Source organism: Nilaparvata lugens, chromosome 13 (assembly GCF_014356525.2).
Source record: "Nilaparvata lugens isolate BPH chromosome 13, ASM1435652v1, whole genome shotgun sequence".
In the NCBI taxonomy this organism is placed as follows: domain Eukaryota; kingdom Metazoa; phylum Arthropoda; class Insecta; order Hemiptera; family Delphacidae; genus Nilaparvata; species Nilaparvata lugens.
In genome coordinates this window covers 4,780,296-4,802,752 of record NC_052516.1, presented here as the reverse complement: position 1 = coordinate 4,802,752, position 22,457 = coordinate 4,780,296, and the positions used below count along the sequence as shown (strand labels likewise).

At 33.9% G+C, this 22,457-nt stretch overlaps 2 protein-coding genes across 10 annotated transcripts in view; both read left to right on the top strand.

Moving 5' to 3' along the window:
• The window catches only part of LOC111056978, a 486,313-nt gene that overhangs the window by 290,178 nt on the left and 173,678 nt on the right, over positions 1-22,457 (top strand). The gene's annotated exons all lie outside the window — the stretch shown is intronic.
• LOC111046232 (phosphatidylserine decarboxylase proenzyme, mitochondrial) lies at positions 883-21,324 on the top strand. 6 transcript variants are annotated; one of them, XM_039439640.1, is made up of 8 exons: positions 883-1,283; positions 8,528-8,679; positions 9,922-10,155; positions 12,565-12,785; positions 15,277-15,428; positions 16,863-17,023; positions 17,939-18,159; positions 21,152-21,324. In XM_039439640.1, the coding sequence occupies exons 1-8, from the start codon at positions 1,184-1,186 to the stop codon at positions 21,168-21,170; spliced, it is 1,260 nt and encodes a 419-aa protein (XP_039295574.1). In that variant the 5' UTR covers positions 883-1,183; the 3' UTR covers positions 21,171-21,324. The 6 variants fall into 6 exon arrangements, with proteins under 6 accessions (XP_039295574.1, XP_039295573.1, XP_039295575.1 ...); XM_039439639.1 differs by having other exon boundaries at positions 15,274-15,428; XM_039439641.1 differs by lacking the exon at positions 883-1,283 and adding an exon at positions 1,300-1,873 and having other exon boundaries at positions 15,274-15,428.

The window sequence follows — 22,457 nt, the reverse complement described above, 5'->3', positions numbered from 1 at the left end:
TTAGTCAAGGCAAGACTAGACACGTTTAGTCACAATACTTCACATTGCTGCTTATGACGCAACACACACTGATTAGTCATTGCAATTAGACATGACTCCATAAGCAACTATGTGTAGTATTGTGACTAAAAGTGACTAGTCTTGTCTTGACTAATCGGTGTGTGACCAGCCTTAGACTTCGCTCACTGGAGAATATGACCGGTTGCATAAGAGGCTGTTAAATTTTAATGGTGATTAATTTCAGGTGGATTCTCACAACATATTAATATTATAGACAGTAAAAATATGATTCCTATGAGTTGTAATTAGACTTTTCTCATTCAGCACGACCGAGATTACATAATCTGTGACTTTTTTATATGTTTTGACTTTGTTATGCATTTTGAAAAAATGTTACAGCAATAAAAGAATTTGATTTGATTTGAATAGTTTCATTAGGACTCATGTGAATTATATTTTCACTGTACCGGTCATCACTGTCTCTGATACTGATATGCGTCAATTCGCCTTTATAAAAGACTTCCCATAATTTTAAAAATATTTATCTACTTATTCCTCCATTACAATAATAAAGCCCGGTTGCATAAAAGTCTGTTAAATTTTAATAAAGTTTAAATCAACGAGAAACAATAAAAATGGCTATTTTGAAAAGAATACTTCACTCATTCACTGATTGGAACTCTTGGAATTAATCATGGTTAAAGTTTAACAGGCTTTTGGGGCAACCAAAACTTAATATTTATTAATAAAAAATAAGCCTACACTATCATAATTCAATGTACGGTATTATCAATATTAACAAGGCAAGGCGCTAAAACTGAATTTGAAAAACTGCGCCTTCATATCTGCCTTCTTGAATCAATCAGCTGGTGAGATCAATATCACAGTGGTTTTTCATCGTCTGTCTTCGTCTCCTTTTCCAACTCCTTCACATAAATTATATTTTTGCGTTCAAGTTTCAAATTATTTAGAAATGTTATAGATTACATAGTTTATTCACTTGTTCAAACACAATATAAACTCTATTTATATAATTACGTTTTAGTTACGTTTTCAAGAATTAGCTGTATAGTTCTTGCGATATCTGTGCAATAGTTTTGTAGGTTATGGATGTTTTTAGTTCATGATAAGTAGTTGTTCACTGTAATTACGTCTAGTTTTGTGTATATTCTAATTGCAAACAATGTTAGCTGTTAGACAGTCGCTGTTTAAAATAAACGCTTGTGAACGCTACTACTTATATGGCTGCGTTATCTCGCCGGCTAGAAGAATCGGCACTGATGGTAAGTAGTTTAGTTTTTGTGGCATCGAACGATGTTTTACTAGTAGCTTTGTCTGGCTAGTGACTAGTGTATAGTCACTTATCAGTAGATGACCCGGCGGTTATCAGTGGCAAGCATTTACCTAATTGGTAGTGGTCCCATACAAGACTCGAGTCGAATTCTTTTTGTCTCACGAAACTGGCTAGTGAACATGTTTGCAATACTTGTCTCCGGACTGTTTATGGTCCATAGTGTTTTCATTTACACTCTAGTGATACCCATTTCTTGGGCAACAGGTAACAAATCCCAGTGTTTCATTAAACGGTTTTTAGTGAGTAGATACTTGAATTCAAAAACCATGAAGTACCAAACTTTTCTGTGTGGACGGTTGAATTTTTTAAAACGAAATAATCCTTCTTGACGTGATGTGTAGGAGTATTCGGGTTTCAATATAAAATGAACATGTTTCACTTGTGTTGTTTGATAATGTGTAGAATTTTTGGAAACTCAAGTTGCTTTACAATTTCATTGACTTGGCAGTTGAGATTTTTTATGATAATATTGAAACAGCGCGGATGTGAGTTGAATCGACTTGAATCACTCGTGCCATGGTGAGTATGTTCGATATTCTCATGAAAAGTGTTGACTGTTAGGTTTGAATGATTTTGTAAACTTTATAATATTTCATTCATTTATTTATTAATGGAAGCAATAATTTTATAAAGTGATTGGGAAATCACTAAAGCAAAAATTGTATTTTTTCCAAACTATGAAAAATTGAATTTTTTCAAAAAATAAGGATATGTTTTTACTTCCATGTACTGTATATAAGTCGAATTTTCAATTACAGTAATTTCATTTCACTTGCAGAATCTAGCATTTTTTTGTTTAAATAATAGTAATGAACTTGAGACTATTTAATCATGCATTGTTATCCATAAATAAATGAAAACCTTTAAATGTTGGAAAACACAAGAATTGAATAATCAACTAATCCTTATTAGGCCCAGTTGCACAAAAGCCGGTTAAATTTTAATCTTGATTAATTTAACGAGATCCAATCAGACAAGCCTTCTTTTCGAAAAAGCCTTCTCTGATTGGTTATCGTAAAATTAATCACGATTAAGATTTAACTGGCTTTTGTGCAATCGTGCCTAGTCTTTGATTTATTTCATAAATTTTAAATCATGATATAAAATTATGGACACCATAATATTTTAATAAAAAACTGTAAAAATATTGTATTCATAGTCTGGTTTGAAAAGCTCTTCTGAGTTTTATTTTTAAATTGTTCAAAGTAAATTGTTCCAAATTCTGTTGAAAAATTTTCCATGATAGACTACCGCCCATGATAAAAAAATAAAATTATATCCTATAATAATTTATATCACTTGCCCCCCAGATAGCCGAGTTGACTAAGGCATTGCACCGTTTAGTCTGCTAGTCTACCTGGTCGCGGGTTCGAATCCCGCCAAATTCCTTGGAGTAGGCATGGACGTTTGATCATCTCATAACTCACCCTCGCTGTTCCCATGACCCACGCACAAGCCAAAAGCTCATGTGGGAATCATCCGCAATAAAAAAATACAACTTATGTTTATACTGTGCCCCAGTTGCACAAAACCCTGTTGAATTTCAATCACGATTAAATCCCACGAGAACCAATCAGAGAACGCTATTCCCTATAGCAGTCTCTGATTAATTTCCGTCTCATTTAATCACGATCAAAATTTAACAGGCTTTTGGTGCAACGGTGCCTCTATTTCATAATATTCTACTACGGTATAAAGTAGTTCATTTATAATTTCGTGGACGAATAATTCTTCATGGCCAAAGATACTATCATCTAGAAAGCTCGTGAAAATCTTGTATCACATAGTAAATATTCAATTAAATTATAACTATATTGCCCGTTGTGTTATCGGATATTGCAAAAAAGAAATGGCAGTTTGAATGAATCAGTGGCAATTAAATAATGATGGAGGAATAACGAAAAATATTTCGTTATCTAAACTAATTATCCACTCTGCCAAACTCTGTGGCCGTTGAAAGAGGTTCAGATTGAATCATGCCATACAATGAGTGAGATCACTTCAAACAGCGTTGGTTGAATGAAAAGCGTTGGTGTGATTCATAAGAAATGCTGTCAGTTTTAAGTGAATCAGACTAGGATAAAGTCAAAGGTCATATAGGTTAAACAAATAGGCGGTCATTGATTAGCACTTGTGTCTGTCTTTGTTCATTCAACAAAATTGTTCTTTCTTATCAGTAGTTGAAGACTAAAATATGTTATAACGCTTTGTCTTTATGTAATTGATTCCATAATTCGTCTTGTACTAGATTCCCAGACTTTCATGGTCAATTTTAATATTAGAGGGATTGATTCTCAATTGATACAAATTTTGCAGGATTATATCTATTTCCTTCCTCTCTCTAAAATATTAATTTCCTGTGATGATTCAGAGAAAATTGTTTTACTGAATTTTTCAAGTCTTCTCTTATTTTTTGATTAGCTCAATGTTCTTCTAATTTTTGGTTTTCTTTGTCATATAATATTCTTTCCAGTATTTATTTTTTTTTTATTTCCAGTTTTTGGTTTTCTTTGTCATTTAATAACCTTTTCTAGTATTTATTTCCAGTTTTTGGTTTTCTTTGTCACTTAATATCCTTTCTAGTATTTATTTTTATTTCCAGTTTTTGGTTTTCTTTGTCACTTAATATCCTTTCTAGTATTTATTTTTAATTCCAGTTTTTTGTTTTCTTTGTCATTTAATATCCTTTCTAGTATTTATCCTTTCTAGTATTTATTTTTAATTCCAGTTTTTTGTTTTCTTTGACATTTAATATCCTTTCTAGTATTTATTTTTAATTCCAGTTTTTTGTTTTCTTCGTCATTTAATATCCTTTCTAGTATTTATTTTCAATTTTTCTTCATCTTTTGGTGTTTTTCAGGTTTGGGGTTTTCTTGTCTTATCTCATTTTTCTCTGCTTTTTATTCACCAGATTTTTTCCGATAAATTGTCTACTGTCTCCCTTCCCCTCTTTCGCAGGCTTATTCTCTTCAGTAAATAGAATTGGCTTATTAAAAACGATGAATTTTGAATAGAATACATTTAATAGACCGAAAAACCGTAATCTTACATTATAAATTTGAAAAGTGTCAAGCCGTCGTCAATAGGCTACATGAGTGAGTTTTATTTCACCAAAATTCTCTCTTTTATATTCAATTTTTTCCCTCCAATGTACCTTTCTCCTTTCTATTCTCTCCATTTCATTCTATCTCATTTCAATAAATAAGACAACTTTTTTCCTCAACAAAAACCTTCACCCAAAATTATTGATACAAAAATTGGGTCGATTTGAAACGTAGTACCACAAAATAAAAAATTGATTAGCTTTCCTCTGGTAGAAATGATGTATAAATATGTACAGATATTCTCTGGTAGTACTAGACAGTTTCTTGACCGAGTTTCCAGTTTACTACTCGGTTTACTTTTAAACGCAGTTTATCATTTCAAACAAGGAAGTTTGCTATATTTGATTCTAAATATGTCTCTTGATTTGTCTAAACTACTATTCTTTGGCGCCTCCTATTAAATATATGACCGTAAAATTAATATATATGTGTATAATATGTAAACATAAAGCTTACGGAGATACATTCTAATTTGTCATAATTCCTTATGCATGGCATCTAAGATTCCCATCCAGCCAATGCTGACAGTTTAAAGTGAATATCATGTGAGCGAGAGAGATAACACTATCGTCTCTGTACCTAATTTCGGATGTCAACTGTAGAGAATTATCAGACATTGAACTTTTTAAATAAATACAAATACGATAAATTCTAACTGTATAAATTTAATTGTTCAACTTGGCCTGTATAAATTTAGTCGTTCAAAAATTGTTCGATTTGTCTCAGGTAAATGCTGTTGAAATAAAATTGATAAATAAGCTTCCAATCATGTGAATAGAGTTTGTTTGTTACAAAAGATGGGATAAAATGTGATGCATTGTCAGAGAATTGAGAATACATAATTGACAACTTTACCAAATTTTTAATTAGATTTCAGCCGATACATAAACAACGTGAATAAGACATGACAAGAAAACTGTAGGCTAATTTTCATACAAATTCCCCTTCATTTATCATATTGTAGAATAGTAATAGCTATTGTAAAAAGTTAGGAGTTTTGAAAAAAGACAATTAACTTTGAAGATTATGAGTAGTATTTGAAAAGTGTTTCCACATTTTCTCTCTTGAAACGTATTTTTTACATTTTTTAAAGTAAAGTACACTAAATTAATTTGATATTTTTCTTGTCAAAAATAATTTGAAAATGATTATAGTGAATGCATTTTTACTCGTTACTTATAACGTACAGTGAAATGCTTGTCCAGTATGTTGAAGTATGTTGAAATTATGTCTTAAGCTGGGTTTACACCAAAGTTATCAACAAAATGTTAATAACTTAATCCTTATAGATTCCATTAGATTGAACATAACTTATCATACACATGATGAAAATATGTGTTAACTCAATCCTTATAGATTCTATTAGATTGAACATAACTTATCATACACATGATGAAATATGTGTTTGTCAAGTTCCGTTCAATGTAACAGAATCTATAAGAATTAAGTTATTAACATTTTGTTAATAATTTTGGTGTAAACCCAGCTTAGGTATGTTTAACTACGTCTTTCAGTATCTTAAAATATTTCTATTAATGAATTCTTTAATAAATCATTCAATATTAATTGTTTTGTGACAAAGTCTTCAAGTTGATTTATTCAACATTTCTGAGTCACCTGTCCCTGTATAATATAACTATTAAAATTACTATATGAATCAAATCAATTACATGAAATTAGTCACCAACTTTTAGTCTTGAAAGAATAAGACTTTAATGTTGTCAATGCCACTACATGTGGTATACCACGATATGGAGAAATACCACACATCTCCTCCCATAAAAAACTTCTAGTCTCGAAAACAAGGTCTAGGCCTAAGTTTATGTTTTCCAAGCTTTTTATCACGGATTTCCCAGACATAAATAACACAACTCATCATTAAATTCCAAAGTTTATCTCTGCAACTTTCCCTTTTTAACTATTCACCTCTAGGCGATTATTTGCCCACTTCAGATAACAATAAATTCTTCAGTCAATTTCAATACTCAAGTTTTTGCATTTTATATAACCTTTGATAAATCTGATAGCACTTGAATAATAATTGATTCTGTCTTAAAGTGTGTTTAAGTACCGGAAAACGTGTGTTTTGATATCATAATGATTCTTCTTCAAATCTATTTCCATTCGGATAAACAAAGCAAAAACTGTCTTCTTCCAATCTTAATTCTCTTAAATTATTATCGTCGTACCGTGCCACAAGTGATTCAAGTTGGTTTTCAAATGTTTTTCACGATCACAATTAAAGTTTTAACCAATCATTTGTTTGTTTACAAAATATTAGGCCTGTGGCATTGAGTAGTCAATTTTTCCAATCATTTACAACCCAACTACTCAGTCTATTTTTTAAAAGTGGATAGTATTATTTAGATCTTCATAAATCAGTTATTTAAAACCAATTTCTCCATTCATCAATTGATCAATTAAATTAAATTAATCAAGTCAATTCATGAATTATCGAACAATAATATATAAATATATTACTCCATATTGAATTCCATTCTATCTTTAGTGCATTTTCATTTATTTATTTCATTCATGTATCAGACATCACTGATGTGAAAACATTGGTAGATAAAATACTAAGGCAATCCTTGTGTTATCTTTCTTTCAAATTTAGGTGATGGCACATTTCACTATTTATTGTGAAATAGTGTATAAACCAGCATACATTGTGATCTACATGAATAAACATCTAATCTAATATTCAACTCCTTAATCCTGACACTATGCGTCATACTATACTTCCATCTCTAAGAAAACATTATTCTTCAGTTTATTACTCATATCTGAGTAATACAAAATCTAATCTAACATTCTAATCCTTCACCCTGACATTCTGAGCTATTCGTCATAGTATACTTTGCATCTCTTAGGCCTGGTTGCACAAAAGCCGGTTAAATTTAACCGTGATTATCTTTACGAGAACCAATCAGAAAAGGCGTTCTTGAAAAGACGGCTTCTCCGATTTGTTCTCGTGGAATTAATCACGGTTAAAATTTAACCGGCTTTTGTGCAACCGACACTTAGGCTGGTCACTAACTGTAAGACATGCATGATACACATGACGTCATACATTGTTGTGTCATCACAGGCTTCTAACATAAAATAAACAACCAATAACAATAAATAAACCACTTGAAATCTACATGTTATAATGATACAAAAATCATTAAACCTCAAATACAGCAGCGAAGAAAAAATAAACGACAAAAGATTGGAGATTCGATAAAACCTAATCTCAAAAATTTTCCTCGAAGCCTTTCGCTGTCATGACACCACAATGTATGATGAGATGTGTAGACACATTTACATCATGCATGTCCTGTCGTTAGTGGCCAGCCAAAAGGTGCATTTTCGTTTGTGCGTAAACTTCCGCAGTCGGCGACGAAAAGCATTGTAGACATTCATATTGTCAAAATTTCAAGTGTGCTGATCAAAAAACTTTTCATTATTTGTGTTTATTATTCAAGAATAAAAACATTTCTAATAATATCAACATATTGCCATTTAAAAGTATAAACTCAACTTCCCCATTAAAACATAAGTTAATTGAACATTATCTTTTAGGTCATTTAGTCAAATTGAAATCTACCCAATCTGAGATCCTCCTCTGTCGTGGTCGACGACGGCATTTACGCACCCAGCTTTAGGTATTCCTCCATAATTGAAAGAAAAATACGTTGATGTTGTCAATGCCATTATATTTGTTCAAAATTAACAACATTAGTTCAGCTGAAGATGTGGTTGGTGTTACTATGAAACCTGGTTCTGTAATGTAGATTAATTTTGAACAAATATAGTGGTATTGACAACATCAACGTCTTATTCTAAATAAATAATAAATAAATTTATGATGGAAATAAAATTATTTATTTCTTTTATTCTTTCAAGTTTGATTTGATATTGGAACCTATTCTCATCATTTTAAATTATTGCTAATGAATTAATTATTGGTAGTTGATATCTATTTGATAGTTGATATAGCTATTCAGAATAATAATAATTGATTTTGTTTGTCAAAACTGTATTGTTTTGTGTTGAATTGAATAGTAATTTGTTGAATTTGCAGGAGGCAGTGTGAGCATGCTGAGCCGCTGGCGTAAAGTGTGGCGTAGTTGGGTGCCGATCCCCACCGGAGTGGGAATCACCCTTTTGGGAATTCTGCAGTGGAGGCGGATCCGCAAGCAACACCAGGATGAGGTCGCCTTCAAGGAGTGGGAGGTCAGTGACGTCACTCAATCAAAAATTATCTTAAGAATATGATTTTGGAATATCACATGTGCTAACAGATAATTTGGGTTCGGTTGCACAGAAGTCAGTTGACTTTTAAGTGAGCTAATTGAAGACGTTTTCTTGATGTGTTCTAAAATACAATCTCCTTATGTCTAGTAAATAAATAAATAAATGAATAAATAAAGCAACACCAGGATGAAGTCGCTTTCATTGAGTGGGAGGTCTGTAATTTAATAAGTGCCCAATGAAGGCCAGCGTTGGCAATCCTCCCATCCAATGAAGAATGGACATTGGTATGTCCAAAGCTCCGCCAATTTATGTAGATGCATAACAATATAATTATTATCTATAGTTATTATATTACAAATTGCTTTTTCATATCATATACAGTTCAATAATTATTTTCTTAGTCTATATTATGTAAATTCATCTATAATTTTGCTGTATTGTAAGCTATTGTATATAAGTGTATAAGCCAGTATATATTGTAATCTACATAAATAAAGTACTCAATCAATCCACACACTGGCGCTGGTCGACGTTGGCCTTCATTGGGCCAACATGTGGATGCGGAATAAGCCAATTCCTTCCTTTATAATATTATAGACTTGAAGGAAACCCGGGGCTCCGCAAGGGTCCTAATTGAAAACTTGAAAAACTGTAAACTTGACGCAATGAAATCTTGAAGAATTGAAAATAGGCCTATAACCATCCTCGGTAAATTAAAAATATATATGCAGAATTTCAAGTTAATCAGTTGAATAATTGAGAACAGAATTTGAATTATTGATAACAAAGATTGTTATCCTATCTACAGAGGTTTTGTATCAAAACATGGGACAGTTTTGAAAATGTATCTTTCCATAAGCAACAGATGCTATTTTGTATCTTCTCTAAAGCAACGTATTGCATCCGAAATGATACACAAGGAGCTTCAATGTATCTTTCCATAAGCAACAGATGCTATTTTGTATCTTCTCTAAAGCAACGTATTGCATCCGAAATGATACACAAGGAGCTTTTTGGAGTTATGTTCTTTTAGCACAACACAGCCTATCAGCTGACATTCGTTCAACAAGCTCTTTCCATTGTTGGTGATAAAATCTTGAAGAATTTAAAATAGGACTATAACAATCCTCTGTAAATTAATAATTATGCAAAATTTCAAGTTAATCAGTTGAGTAATTCAGACGTGATGATGTCTAATGAACTGTATCCCATTTTGTTTAGATCACATGCTACCGTTCAGTCCCGTTTCGGCCACTTTCGAGAGCGTGGGGCTGGGTGAGCGACTGCACCATTCCCTCCCCCGCCCGCGCCTGGGTGTACGGCCAGTACTCGGCCATGTTTGCCGTCAACCTGGATGAGGTGGAGCACGAACTGCCTCGCTATTCGTCACTCGCCGACTTCTTCAGTCGTCGTCTGAAGGAGGGTGTGCGGCCGATCGATTTCTCGCCTTGTTTGGTGAGTTTCTATATTATTATAGATAATTAATAGCGTAAGTATATATCCCATGGTATAGGGCATTTATGTCGCAACTTTTACTGTTATCTCAAGCTGATTGTCCACGTAGTTCTTTTCTGTGAAGCTTTATGACGCTGGTAGTCTCTCATATTGTGCCGTTCATACACTCTTATACCCGGTCAAAACAGTAAAAATCGACAGTAATCGGCTTGAGATAACAGTAAAAGTTGCGACATAAACGCCCTATACCATGGGATATCTACTTACGCTATTGTTTCTCTATGATTTATACAGTCTGGGTCCTTATCTATCGGCGGAGGGTCACTAAAGTTAGGTCCACGTTGTAATGGCAGTGATTGATTAGCAATGGTATTGCTATCCTTGTCTATCATTCAACAAAGCGGATAGAGCTATCTCTCTCGATTTTCTCTGTAGCCAGATCGGCTTTTAACAATGTAGAATTAATAATTAATTCACAAAATATTCAATCTTAATTATGAAAATTCATTATGGAATTATTGAAAAATATAATTCCTTGCTTAATAAAATATAATTGATTATTTAGACAGGAATAAACAATTAATATTACATTAATAAACCTGTATTATCTACCGTCAACAAGGCATTGACAAGACGGTGAGGATCGGCAACGTTGTTCTCCTATATTTCTCCATTGCCATTATAACGTGGACCTCACTATAGACTACAATACTACCAGTTCAAAAACATCCAACATTTTTGAAAATGTAACAACAGATGCTCTTCTGTGTCTAAATTTAACAATGAAGCTTCATAATTGTGATAGAAATAGTAACAATAATTATTGTAATTGCCCACTAATAGAACGCTCTGACAATATAAAGTATTTAGGAATAATAGTAGATGATTCATTGAAATGGAACAAGCACATAACATATACAACTGCCAAAATAAGGAAGCTTATATACAAATTCTATCAATTAAGGCGTATCATAGACAAAGAAATGTTAAAAACTGTATACTTAACATTAGTTGAATCTCGTTTAAGGTACGGTCTGTTAGTTTGGGGTGCAGCTAACTTCAGTTTTATAGATCCATTATTTAAAACTCAAAAACGCATTTTGAAAATAATGGGAAACAGGGAAATCCGGTTTCCAACTGTAGAATTATTTATAGAAAATAGAGTACTCAGCGTTAGGCAATTGTATATATTGTTGTTTTTAGGGTATATGGAAAAACATCAAAATAGGAACCATATCATAAATCATAGCCATAATACTAGAATAAGAGAACGTTACAACCAAGAAGTACCAATGATGAATACAGCATTTGGGCAAAGATCACTAGGATATTTAGGGCCTACAATATCTAATAGAATACCATTAGAAATCAAAGGAGAGGAAAATTTCAATAGCTTCAAAAGAAAAATTAGACATTGGTTATTCAGTATTGGGATACAAAGTAGTGAGGAAATAATAGTAAGTAGGATTTAGATTTAAGTAGTATTCTTTTTAAATAAGGTAATTTATAGGTGGAAAAAAAGTGCCTCGGTTTAGTATCTTTGTACTAGGTGATGCTTAGGGTAATAGATATAGTTTTAGATTTTTTGGAATTTTTGTATTATCTGTTATAGTATAAATTAGTATTAATTTGATGATAACCTCGACACATAATTATATAGTGAGGTATCATTTTCTAAACCCTGAATATTGTTATATTAAAAAATATAATGTATGTCTTCTCAAAAGCAACATGTAGCATCCGAAGAGATACACAATGAGCTTTAATGTATCTTTACATAAGCAACAGATGCTCTTTTGTATATTCTCAAAAGCAACGTGTTGCATCCGAAAAGATACACGAGGAGCTTCAATGTTTCTTTCCATAAGCAACTAATGCTTTTTTGTAGCTTCTCAAAAGCAACGTGTTGCATCTGAAGAGATACACAAGGAGCTTCAATGTATCTTTCCATAAGCAACAGATGCTCTTTTGTGTCTTCTCAAAAGCAACGAACGTTTTGCATCCGAATAGATACACAATGAGCTTTAATGTATCTTTACATAAACAACAGATGCTCTTTTGTATCTTCTCAAAATCAAAGTGTTGCATCCGATATGATACACAAGGAGCTTTTAGGAGTTATTATGTTCTTTCAGCACAACACAGCCTATCAGCTGACATTCCTTCAACATGCTCTTTCCATTGTTGGTGGTATGTTTATAAAAATCTTAGTTTGTAGCTCGCAATTTACATGATTAAAGTTATGTGTGAGCACACACGAAAGCATGCTCCTGTGAAATAATAATTTTTTATTAACATAAAGTGGATTTTTGACAACATTTCAAGTCTCTTCAATTATGATTCAAGTTAACTGAGGTTACTGAGTAAATTAATGAATGAACTTTCTAATTATTGTAATCAATTTTGCAGGTGTCGCCAGCCGATGGCAAAATCCTGAATGCGGGCAAAGTGACGTCGTGCCACATAGAGCAGGTGAAGGGGGTGACCTACAGCATTCAGGCATTCCTCGGGGACCTCAACTGGCAAAACACCAGTGCAAATGGGGGCCTCAAAGCAGTCAATGTCAATGCAAAGCACACCGATATCAACCAAAATGAGATCAAAGTAGACGCCAACGATACTTACTCAAGGTATGATTGTTATACAGCTTTCACCATCACTACAGTAAGGCATAATAGTGTAAAAAATCGAGTCACTGTCGATGTTATAGAACCGTTCCATCTATATAAATAAAAATCGAGCCTCAAATTTCTACATTCAATAACTTTTCTATGTGTGCACCAAATTTGATGATTTTTTAGTTGTGCTCGTTATGTTCAGGACTAGGTTTATGGCCTATCAAATTTAGAACTCGACTTCAGGACTCTTTCCTACGATCCTTTAAAGTTTACATGTAAAATTGAAAATTACGAAAAGTTTACGAAAATTGAACTTGAACGTTTTACAGTAGAAACATAATTTATTTTTTGGACATGCTATTAATTATCGAAATTTGGGAATGGAATAGTTTTGGGCCAAGCCTTTTGTTCCTTCCTAATCATATTTTTATGATTTGTAATTTGTATCCACGAATAAATGAATGAATAAATGTAATCCTTATGGGAGAAGATTTGTGAGCTGGCCACACACAGAAATAAAAATCAGCTGTTATAATCATTGCGTCATACAACAGCCGTCGGTAGATAGTAGACAAAAGTGTGTGCTGCTCCATAACCGACCATGTATTTTATTCTAAACGCCAAGACTAAAAACAAAATGATCTGTGTGTAACCATCCAGCAGTGCGGCCTCAGGTTAAAGACTTACATGCTCTAAAGACATTGCTTTGTTTCGAATAATTGTGCTGTTTTCGGTGTTTAGAATTAATTGATTTTTAGTAAATTATTTATTTTGCAGTTGGAAAATAATTATCTATATAAATAAAATGCCGCATCGCGCCTCCTCAGGTGTGCATCCAGCTAAAGTTTGTCATGAATTGCATTAAACTATTTAGCGGTACGAAGTTCGCCGGGCCAGCTAGTAATGAAATAAAAACACACATATATCTTCAAATTCATACCATTTATTCATCGGACTCTTGTCTTGTAACAAATAAAACGCTAGAATTTGACGATATATGTGTGTTTTTATTCAATTGCATAATAGTATGTAAACGTGCGATCAGACTTAGGCTGTAATCACATTGAATGCATCTAGTGCAAGTGCACGTTAGATCATGCATGAGCTGAACCGAGAAACAAAATCGAGAAACAGCCATTGAAACACGTTGTGACTTGCATGTAGCTGCTCGCACTGAACGCAACCAGCAAGTGCACGCGTTCAGTGTGAGTATTCCTATTGCTCTTTCCACATTTTGTTTCTCATCTGCGCGTTTGGTCATGCATGACTACGCGTGCACTTGCACATATACGCATTCAATTAGATCACACCCTTAGGCTCAACTCGACTCAAATCGTACGACTCCAGTCAGAATACTCTAGTGTCTCGACCTTACTACTTTCTTGCTCATTGTCACTACTTCTGTTCCATGCTACTCCATTTTCTAACCTTAATTTATTAAAAATTCAAGATCTAATTCGTCACTACTTAGCATTTAACAAATTTTATAGTTATTATGAATATATTGTCTTATCTAATTCGTATTACTGTCTAATGATAAAACATCACTTTCATAAAACATAACCTCACTTTCATTAAAAATTCACGGTACTACGCAACTCAAGTCGAGGCTCGACCAACATGTCGAGTCGACGCTCGACTTAGTCTCACAGTCGTGAGGTTTTTTTAATTGAGTACTTTATGTTGATTACAATATATACTGGCTTATACACTTATAGCTATACAATAGCTTACAATACAGCAAAATTATAGATGAATTTACATAATATAGACTAAGAAAATAATTATTGAACTTTATATGATACGAAAAAAGCAATCTGTAATAACTAAAGATAATATTGTTATGCATCTACATAAATTGGCGGAGCTTTGGACTTATCAATGTCCATTCTTCGGAAAGAATATTCAAAATATCCTTCCCACTAACTCTCTACCAAAAAAGGTAAAAGAGGTCGCGGAGACTAGAATCGACTGGTCTGAGTGTCACCATTTGAAAACTCATGCTGTGTCGAGAAGAGACTAGAGTCGCAGTCTCTTCTCGTAAGTGTGAGTTCTGCCTTAAACTGGATTGAATAAGCTGGTGGTTTTAACCACACTGTAACAAAATATGGTACTTATTAAGGATTCAATCAATTTTTAAGTGAGATTCCGTTTGAACTAGCACGATGCAAGCGGCTCTTACAACGTTGCATGTAGTCGGACTAATTTCGTGCTACTAGGTGATTGACAACGATGAAAATGAGAGATGAGTGGTGAGGTTTATTGTGGGTTCCGAACAATCGGTAAGTGGTTTTTAAGCGAATTCGTAGACAATCACCCATTCGTATTCGGAGTAATATAAGTTGAGACTTGAGCCTCCATCGGATGAAGTAACAGCGTTGTGAGATTGTGTGAAACATCGAACTTTCTCAAATTTCTAATTTAACCAAATTTGTTTGTGTGTGTTAAATTCGATCCTCAGATTTTAATTTGTTATATTAACTTGTATTTGTTAATATAGCAGGGTTGCAGACTGGAACGAATACAAGAAATCACTGTTAATGGATCCGGTGAATAACGACTTGTACCAGATTGTTATCTACTTGGCACCCGGTGATTACCATAGGTTCCATTCGCCCGTGCACTGTAGCATCAAGTATAGGAGACACTTTCAAGGTAATTATTAAATAAATAATTTATTTTCCTATTCAAAAAAAAATAAACAAAACATAATCAGTATCAAAAATTGAAGTCTCCCCTGAGTCAAAGCTGTTTATGAATAAATAAATTAATAAATAAATGTTTATTTCCCAATAAAAACTAAAACTACAACATCAATTACACAAAATATTAGATAAATTACAATTACATACAATAGTTAGTTACAAAAATTCTTATAATGTGTCCTCTACTTGTTTAGTTTTTTTCTGTGTGGAAATTGACCTACTCCACTATGGCGTACCATATTCTAGAGTAGGTTTTGTAGTATACATAAAACAGGTTTTTCTGTTTATACTAGATAATTTAATATTATCAAAATTCTGTCAAATATTTCATATGATTTGATTGTTCTAAACTACTATTTTAAGACTCCTGGCTCCACAGTTACTCCAGTGGTATCCTAAGCTAGCCTCTATAGAAGGAAGTGGCAAGGCAGAGAATCGGCAACGCTGTTCTTCTATCTTTCTCCACTGTCATTATAATGTAGATCTCACTTTATTATAGCCTCTTATGGTCACAAACCAGATGCTTTGTTTCTTTTTTTGTTCAATTGACAGTTGTTGATTTGTAATTGATGTTATAGAAGGCAGTGGCAAGACAGAGAGAATCGGCAACGCTTTCCTCCTATCTTTCTCCACTGCCATTATAACATGTACCTCACAATACTATAGTATTTTATGGACACAAACCTGTGATTTGATATCACAATCAATATGATTTATCGAAGCTACTTTTGTCAATCAAAATAACACATTAGGCGCTGCCTGCAAAACCGAAGTTTGAGTGCTGTCAACGAGTATCGATATTAAATTTTTAATGAAAAATTTAATTTTTAATATAACTAGTAGTTCTGTGAACAGTAGACCTCACACATTTTTCTCATCCACAAGTATCTGATGTCACCTGTTCTAGTTGATTCATAATTTTCTCTTAAAAACTGTTATTTGTTTTCTCCAAGATCCAAAACTCACTTATGTTGTCAGACACGGCCAGACATCTGTGTAATGCATGCTATCAATAATGAATAATCCACTTGTCAGCTGATTGATTATGAATAATTCTATAGTCTGATTGATCCTATCTTCAAAGTAGATGATATATAATATATAGTGATATCAGAGTATGGAAGAATTCCTTTTCTTTTCTTAGTATCCTTAAAATGCAAAAAACCATCAACGCGCATTTGAAAAAGGAATATTCCTGCCAAATCTCATCGAATTCTAACAACGCGTTTGGCCGTAATCGCGTTACATACAGACCGACAAAATAAAATCGAGTTGAAACATAGACCTCACTACGTTCGGTCAAAAATTCTAATACATAAATAATTATTTGTTCAATTCACGGTGTTGTTAATTTGTAATAATTGGTGTTATGTGTTGTTTATAGGTGAACTACTAAGCGTGTCACCGCGAGTAGCAGGCTGGGTTCCTGAGTTGTTCTCTCTGAACGAGCGAGTGGTTTATTTCGGCCAATGGGAGAAGGGCTTCTTTAGTATGACGGCTGTGGGAGCCACTAATGTGGGCTCTATTAGGGTACATAGTGATAAGGTCAGTTGGTTCACAATTTATATGAATAACAACCTTTGAATAATGTAGTTGATTATCATTACAATAGAAAAGTATATTTATTGAGAGGTTGCTCAGTTGAGAATACTGTCACTTACAGATATTTCAATACATCTTACAGAAATGGATTCCTACCTGAATCTCTCATAATTTTTGGTTTCAGGGCCAAGCCACTTGAGGCATTTTTCACGAGTCGGCAGGGCAGGAAGCTCTTTGATTGGCTGATTATCAGCTAGTTCCCGAACGTCAACTCAATCAGCCGATGGCAGAGTTTCCTGCCCTGCTAACTCGTCTAAAAACACGCTTTATGTGGCTTGGCCCTAATTATCGATTTTCTCTCTCTTGATCAATTTATTTTACTATTTTCTTCATTCGACTGTTTTGTTTTGCTATTTTCAATAATTATAGATTCCGTCTTGATAGTCTCATTCCATAATGAAAACACAAATTTAAATTGTCAACCACTTTTTATTATTATAAATTATTATAATATACGCAGAACCTGATTTCGCGGCTTTACCAGCCACATCTCATGTTTACAACTAGAAACCAGGTTCTATATACTATAATATTTTATAATAATAAAAAGTGGTTGACAATTTAAATTTGTGTTTTCATTATGTAAAAGTACCACCACAACATCACTCAAAACACAACTGTAAAGTCTCATTTCATTTCTTTTACTTTCTTCTACTTTATAAAGTTACTTTGCTATTTTCTTTCTTCTGCTTTTTTCTTCCACTAATTTTTTATTACGTTGTTTGTCTGTTTACTTGAATGTTTGTACACATCGTCGCTCGGCTCCTAGAGCCGACTATAATAATATTGTATTCCATCATATTTTGGTTATTCTACTAATCCAATCTAATTTTATTATTTTATGTGTCAATTTTGCAGTCACTTCACACGAACGGTCGTAGATGGCATCGTGATATCCGCCACAAAGGCAGGCGACTAAACGTGGAGTGGGAGAAGGGTGAGGAGGTAGGGGAATTCAGGATGGGTTCGACCATAGTGATACTGTTCGAGGCACCCCGGGACTACTCACTCTGTGTCCAGCCAGGACAGAAGATCAAAGTGGGCCAATCTGTCACCTGCTGTACCGACCTCGATTCAAGGTGAGTGAGCGAGCGTAGCGAGCTCCCATGTTTCACTGTACTGAGGTACACGTTGTAGGGTAACCGTCCACTGGAACCGTATTCAACCGATCTGTTCGGCCGTTGGATCGGACGAATCTGCCGGCCGTTAATTGGTCGTCCATTGGAACCGTTTACGTTAGTCCAGTTGCCAATTATTGAATTAACTACTATCATAGCCACCAAAATTTTTCATAAACAATGATTGAATTGAGATTTTGAAAATTGAATAAACAAATATCCACTAAATTAGTTATTCATTACAATAATCTTAACTTCAGATCCTATTTTCTGGCAATCTTTGTCCCAGGGGCGAGGCGTGACTTTTTGGCTCTGTCATCTCCAGGAACAAATTCATTAGCACCGTCTCATTATTCATTTGTGGATACAATCACAAATCATATAAATATGATTGAGAAGGAACAACAGGCTTGGCCCAAAACTATTCCATTCCCAAATTTTGATAATGAAATGTTCAAAAAAATAGGTTATGATTCTGCTGTAAGAAGTTTAAGTTCAATTTTCGTCCAAAAATATATATGCTAGAAATTTTGAATTTAGAAGAATTATGACACCAAATTATAGTTAAATACAAACTTCAGTTGGAAGTTTGAATGAAAGCTGCACCCCCTCCCCTACTTTAAAGATAATGTTTCATTTTGGACGATTATTTATAGAGCAAGATGACATCTAGTATGAGATAAGCTTACTATTCAAAATCCTAGAGTTGAAAAGTCTAGAACTTGGCTAAATCTCAAGCTCGGAAACTGGCCCTCAATAATTAAAATTAATTAAAAAAAAATGAAATGAAATTCTTTATTCTTCATTCATTCATACGATGAGTACATCATCAAAAATGACAGGGAGAGAAAAAATAAGGTTACCTTGTGCTATTCCTCTCCCAAATTTAGATAAGGTTACACATAGTCCGATATAGGCTGTCTTGTAGGCTAGTTGTTCACTTCATAAAATTTTCAGTTCTTAATTATTTTCTCAAAGTAGATTTTTAAATTTAGATCCTTCAAAACCAAACATAAAAGAAATAATAATATTTTCAATTAAATAATATACACATCACATATCAATTTCTGTCCAGTCATCGGCGAATCCAGAGATGACCGGACGCTTCGCCTCTGGTTTGTCCACAGATTCCTTTGAACATCACGACAATGATATATTTTGTCTCGCATATCCCACAATGGAACATCCTCTTGAACCAAACCTATCAACTTTTCATTGTCCATAGTTACAACTTTATAAAACAGAGCAACTTCAAAAAACAAACAAGACTGTGAAACAATTTTAGGTTAGGAACACTTTGTTGTCTCAGCTCGACTAGTTAGTTCGGCCGTATAGAGCCGGAAAATCCCATTCAATTCGGATCGAAAAATTGATCGGCCGTGCACAGCCGTATGAACCTGTTGCAATGGACGAGCATCTATTCCTTTCTTTGTTGGGGGATCGTTCGTTAGTTTTCGGCCGATGCTAGTTCGGACGAAATCGGTTCTAGTGGACGGCCCACCGTAAATTCAGCACCTGATTGGTTTGCCACGGTTCAAGGTGAGTGAGCGAGCGTAGCGAGCTCACATGTTCCACTATAATGATGTCCATGTTATAAAGTCAGTACCTGAGGAGGAGATGGGGGACTACGATGACAAGGATGAAGAAGAAAGAGAGATTTGAAACTGATTTATGAAAGGACTCGAATGTTGACATGTAAACCCACAAACGGTTAATGACTATAGTGAGGTCCACGTTATAATGACAGTCAAATCAAATCAAATCAAATCAAATCCAATTTATTCTCTTCAAAATATACACTTTACAAAATTTATGCATATTGCACAGCACAACATTAAATACAGTACTACTACAACATAACATAAAATTCATAAGCATAGCATAATAAAGACTATAGTAACAATAGTAACAATTTGTTGTTCTGTACAAAATACAGAATATGACAGCAATGAGAAATACCCTTACATAGGCTATTGCCTGTGAGTAAGGGCGAATCTGGATTGAATGATTAAGATGAAACTTGTATGAGAACTTAACAGATAAGGATAGTAAAGAAATAAAGAGATTTGAAATTTAGTTTATCTTATTGAAAAATAGAATTTACCGGAGCTTGAGAACGTCCACTAGTTAGTAGCCTACTTGCTTCAGTATTTGATGAAATTTGGTTTTGCTATCCTTGTCTATCATTCGACAAAGCCGGTGGTACTATCTGGGTCCGCTGCGATGCCAATTATTTTTTTGACAGTGTAGAAATATAATTAATCAATGAAGAGAATCGGCATCGCCATTCATCTATCTTTATCCACTGCCATTATAACGTGGACCTCACTATAGAGCCTTTGTAGTGAGGTCCACGTTATAATGGCAGTATTTGATTAACATTGGTGTTTTGCTATCCTTGTCTATCATTCGACAAACAGATAGCTCTATCCATCCCCAACTCGAGCGTAGCTTGTATATACTTTTGACTAGTGATTGACAGTGTGTGGGCTCACATGTGAACTTTTGAGTGCTTTCATCAATCAACTTGTAATTTTCAATACCCAGTCATTTCAGACCTCTTTCTATAGATCTTGAATTGAACGTGTTCTTAGGCTCAATTCACACTTACGCGACTCAGGTCGAGAAGAGACTCGACTCTAGTGGAGAGCATGTGTTTCCAAATGGTGACACTCAGACCAGTCGATTCTAGTCTCCGCGACGTCACACATTTGGAAACACATGCTCTCCACTAGAGTCGAGTCTCTTCTCGACCTGAGTCGCCTAAGTGTGAGTTGAGCCTTACTGATGACTTAGTGAGGTCCACGTTATAATGGCAGTGGAGAAAAATAGGGGAACAGTGTTGGATTCTCAGCCTGGTCGTTGCCTTCCATAGAGGATTGACTTTCATTTGGCTAATTTTGCTAAATTTTCCTGTTACAATTTATTAATTTTGTTCTGTTTTGTTTTGCAGGCAGAAGAAACGAACTTGAACGTTTTGTGGGATTTTCACGAAAGATGGCCGAAAGATCAAACTGCAGGGAATCGATCTCCTCCGTTGTATTATAATAATTGTAATTGATTCACAGATTTGTCCAACATGTTCACTAGCACATAAACTGTATTTTTTATTTAGTTTTCTAAAAATCTTTATTTATTTATTCAATCATTACAGAATGATTTCAGCTTTAAATCTACAAAAAGAAAATTACTTTAGAACGTTTGCTCAAGGTGCAATTCATTGGTAGCGTCTCGAGACGCCGCTAAGGAATTGCATCCTAAAAACAATCTAAACTTGTTTAATCTGAGATTTAGTTTTCCAGACCCGTATAATCAATAGGACTTTAACTGAAGTTTAACTTTATCCAGGATTAAGGGCCATATGCTAACACTACGTTTAACGCTAAACCACGTTTACTTGTAGATATGGCTGCATTTATCATAATGTGTTTCATACGGGGTTTAAACCAACAGCTGACATTTCTCCGTTCAAATCGAGTATCTGCATGCGGGCCATGGCTATACTTTCTTTTCCCTTCAACCCCTACAAAGTTTACTCCTCAAGGTCTAATTTTTCCACTAATTTTATCTGATAAGATACACATCATAGAATTGATTATAAAATGAACAGCAAAACTGCCCAAAACTGTTCCTTCTCAAAATTTTTATGTATAAACTTTTACAAATATTTATTTATTTATTTATTAGTTGATATAATTACAAATCATATGAATATGATCGGGATAGAACAACAGGCATAGCCCAAAACTATTCTGTTCCCAAATTTTGTTAAATAATGAAATGTTCGAAAATATAGGTTATGTTTTACTGAGGAAATTTAAAAAAAATTCTTTACAAAATTTTTCATTTAATATGAATAATTACCACAATATCAACTTCTCAACTACACAAAAAGTTACAAAATTTTTTACATTAAAGTTGAGGCTATTAGGCCAGCCAATAACGTAACGTTTCACCGCATATTTATGACTGTACAGTCGGAAACCTGAACGTTACTTCGACGTAGCAACAATGGTTTTTGTTCCTGTACGTACAGTCAAAAATGTGGTACGGTTAGACGTTATGTTATAGTCTGCCTCACGAAAGTAGTCCGATGGAAATTGGAACAGATGAGTGAATCGTTGTCAAATAAGGCTAGGCGTACACCAGTTAGTAAAGACAAGAGAAGACATGATCAGACACGTTTAGTCTTACTTCACATTGTTTATGACGCAACTCACACTGATTAGTCATTGCAATTAGACATATCTTCATAAGCA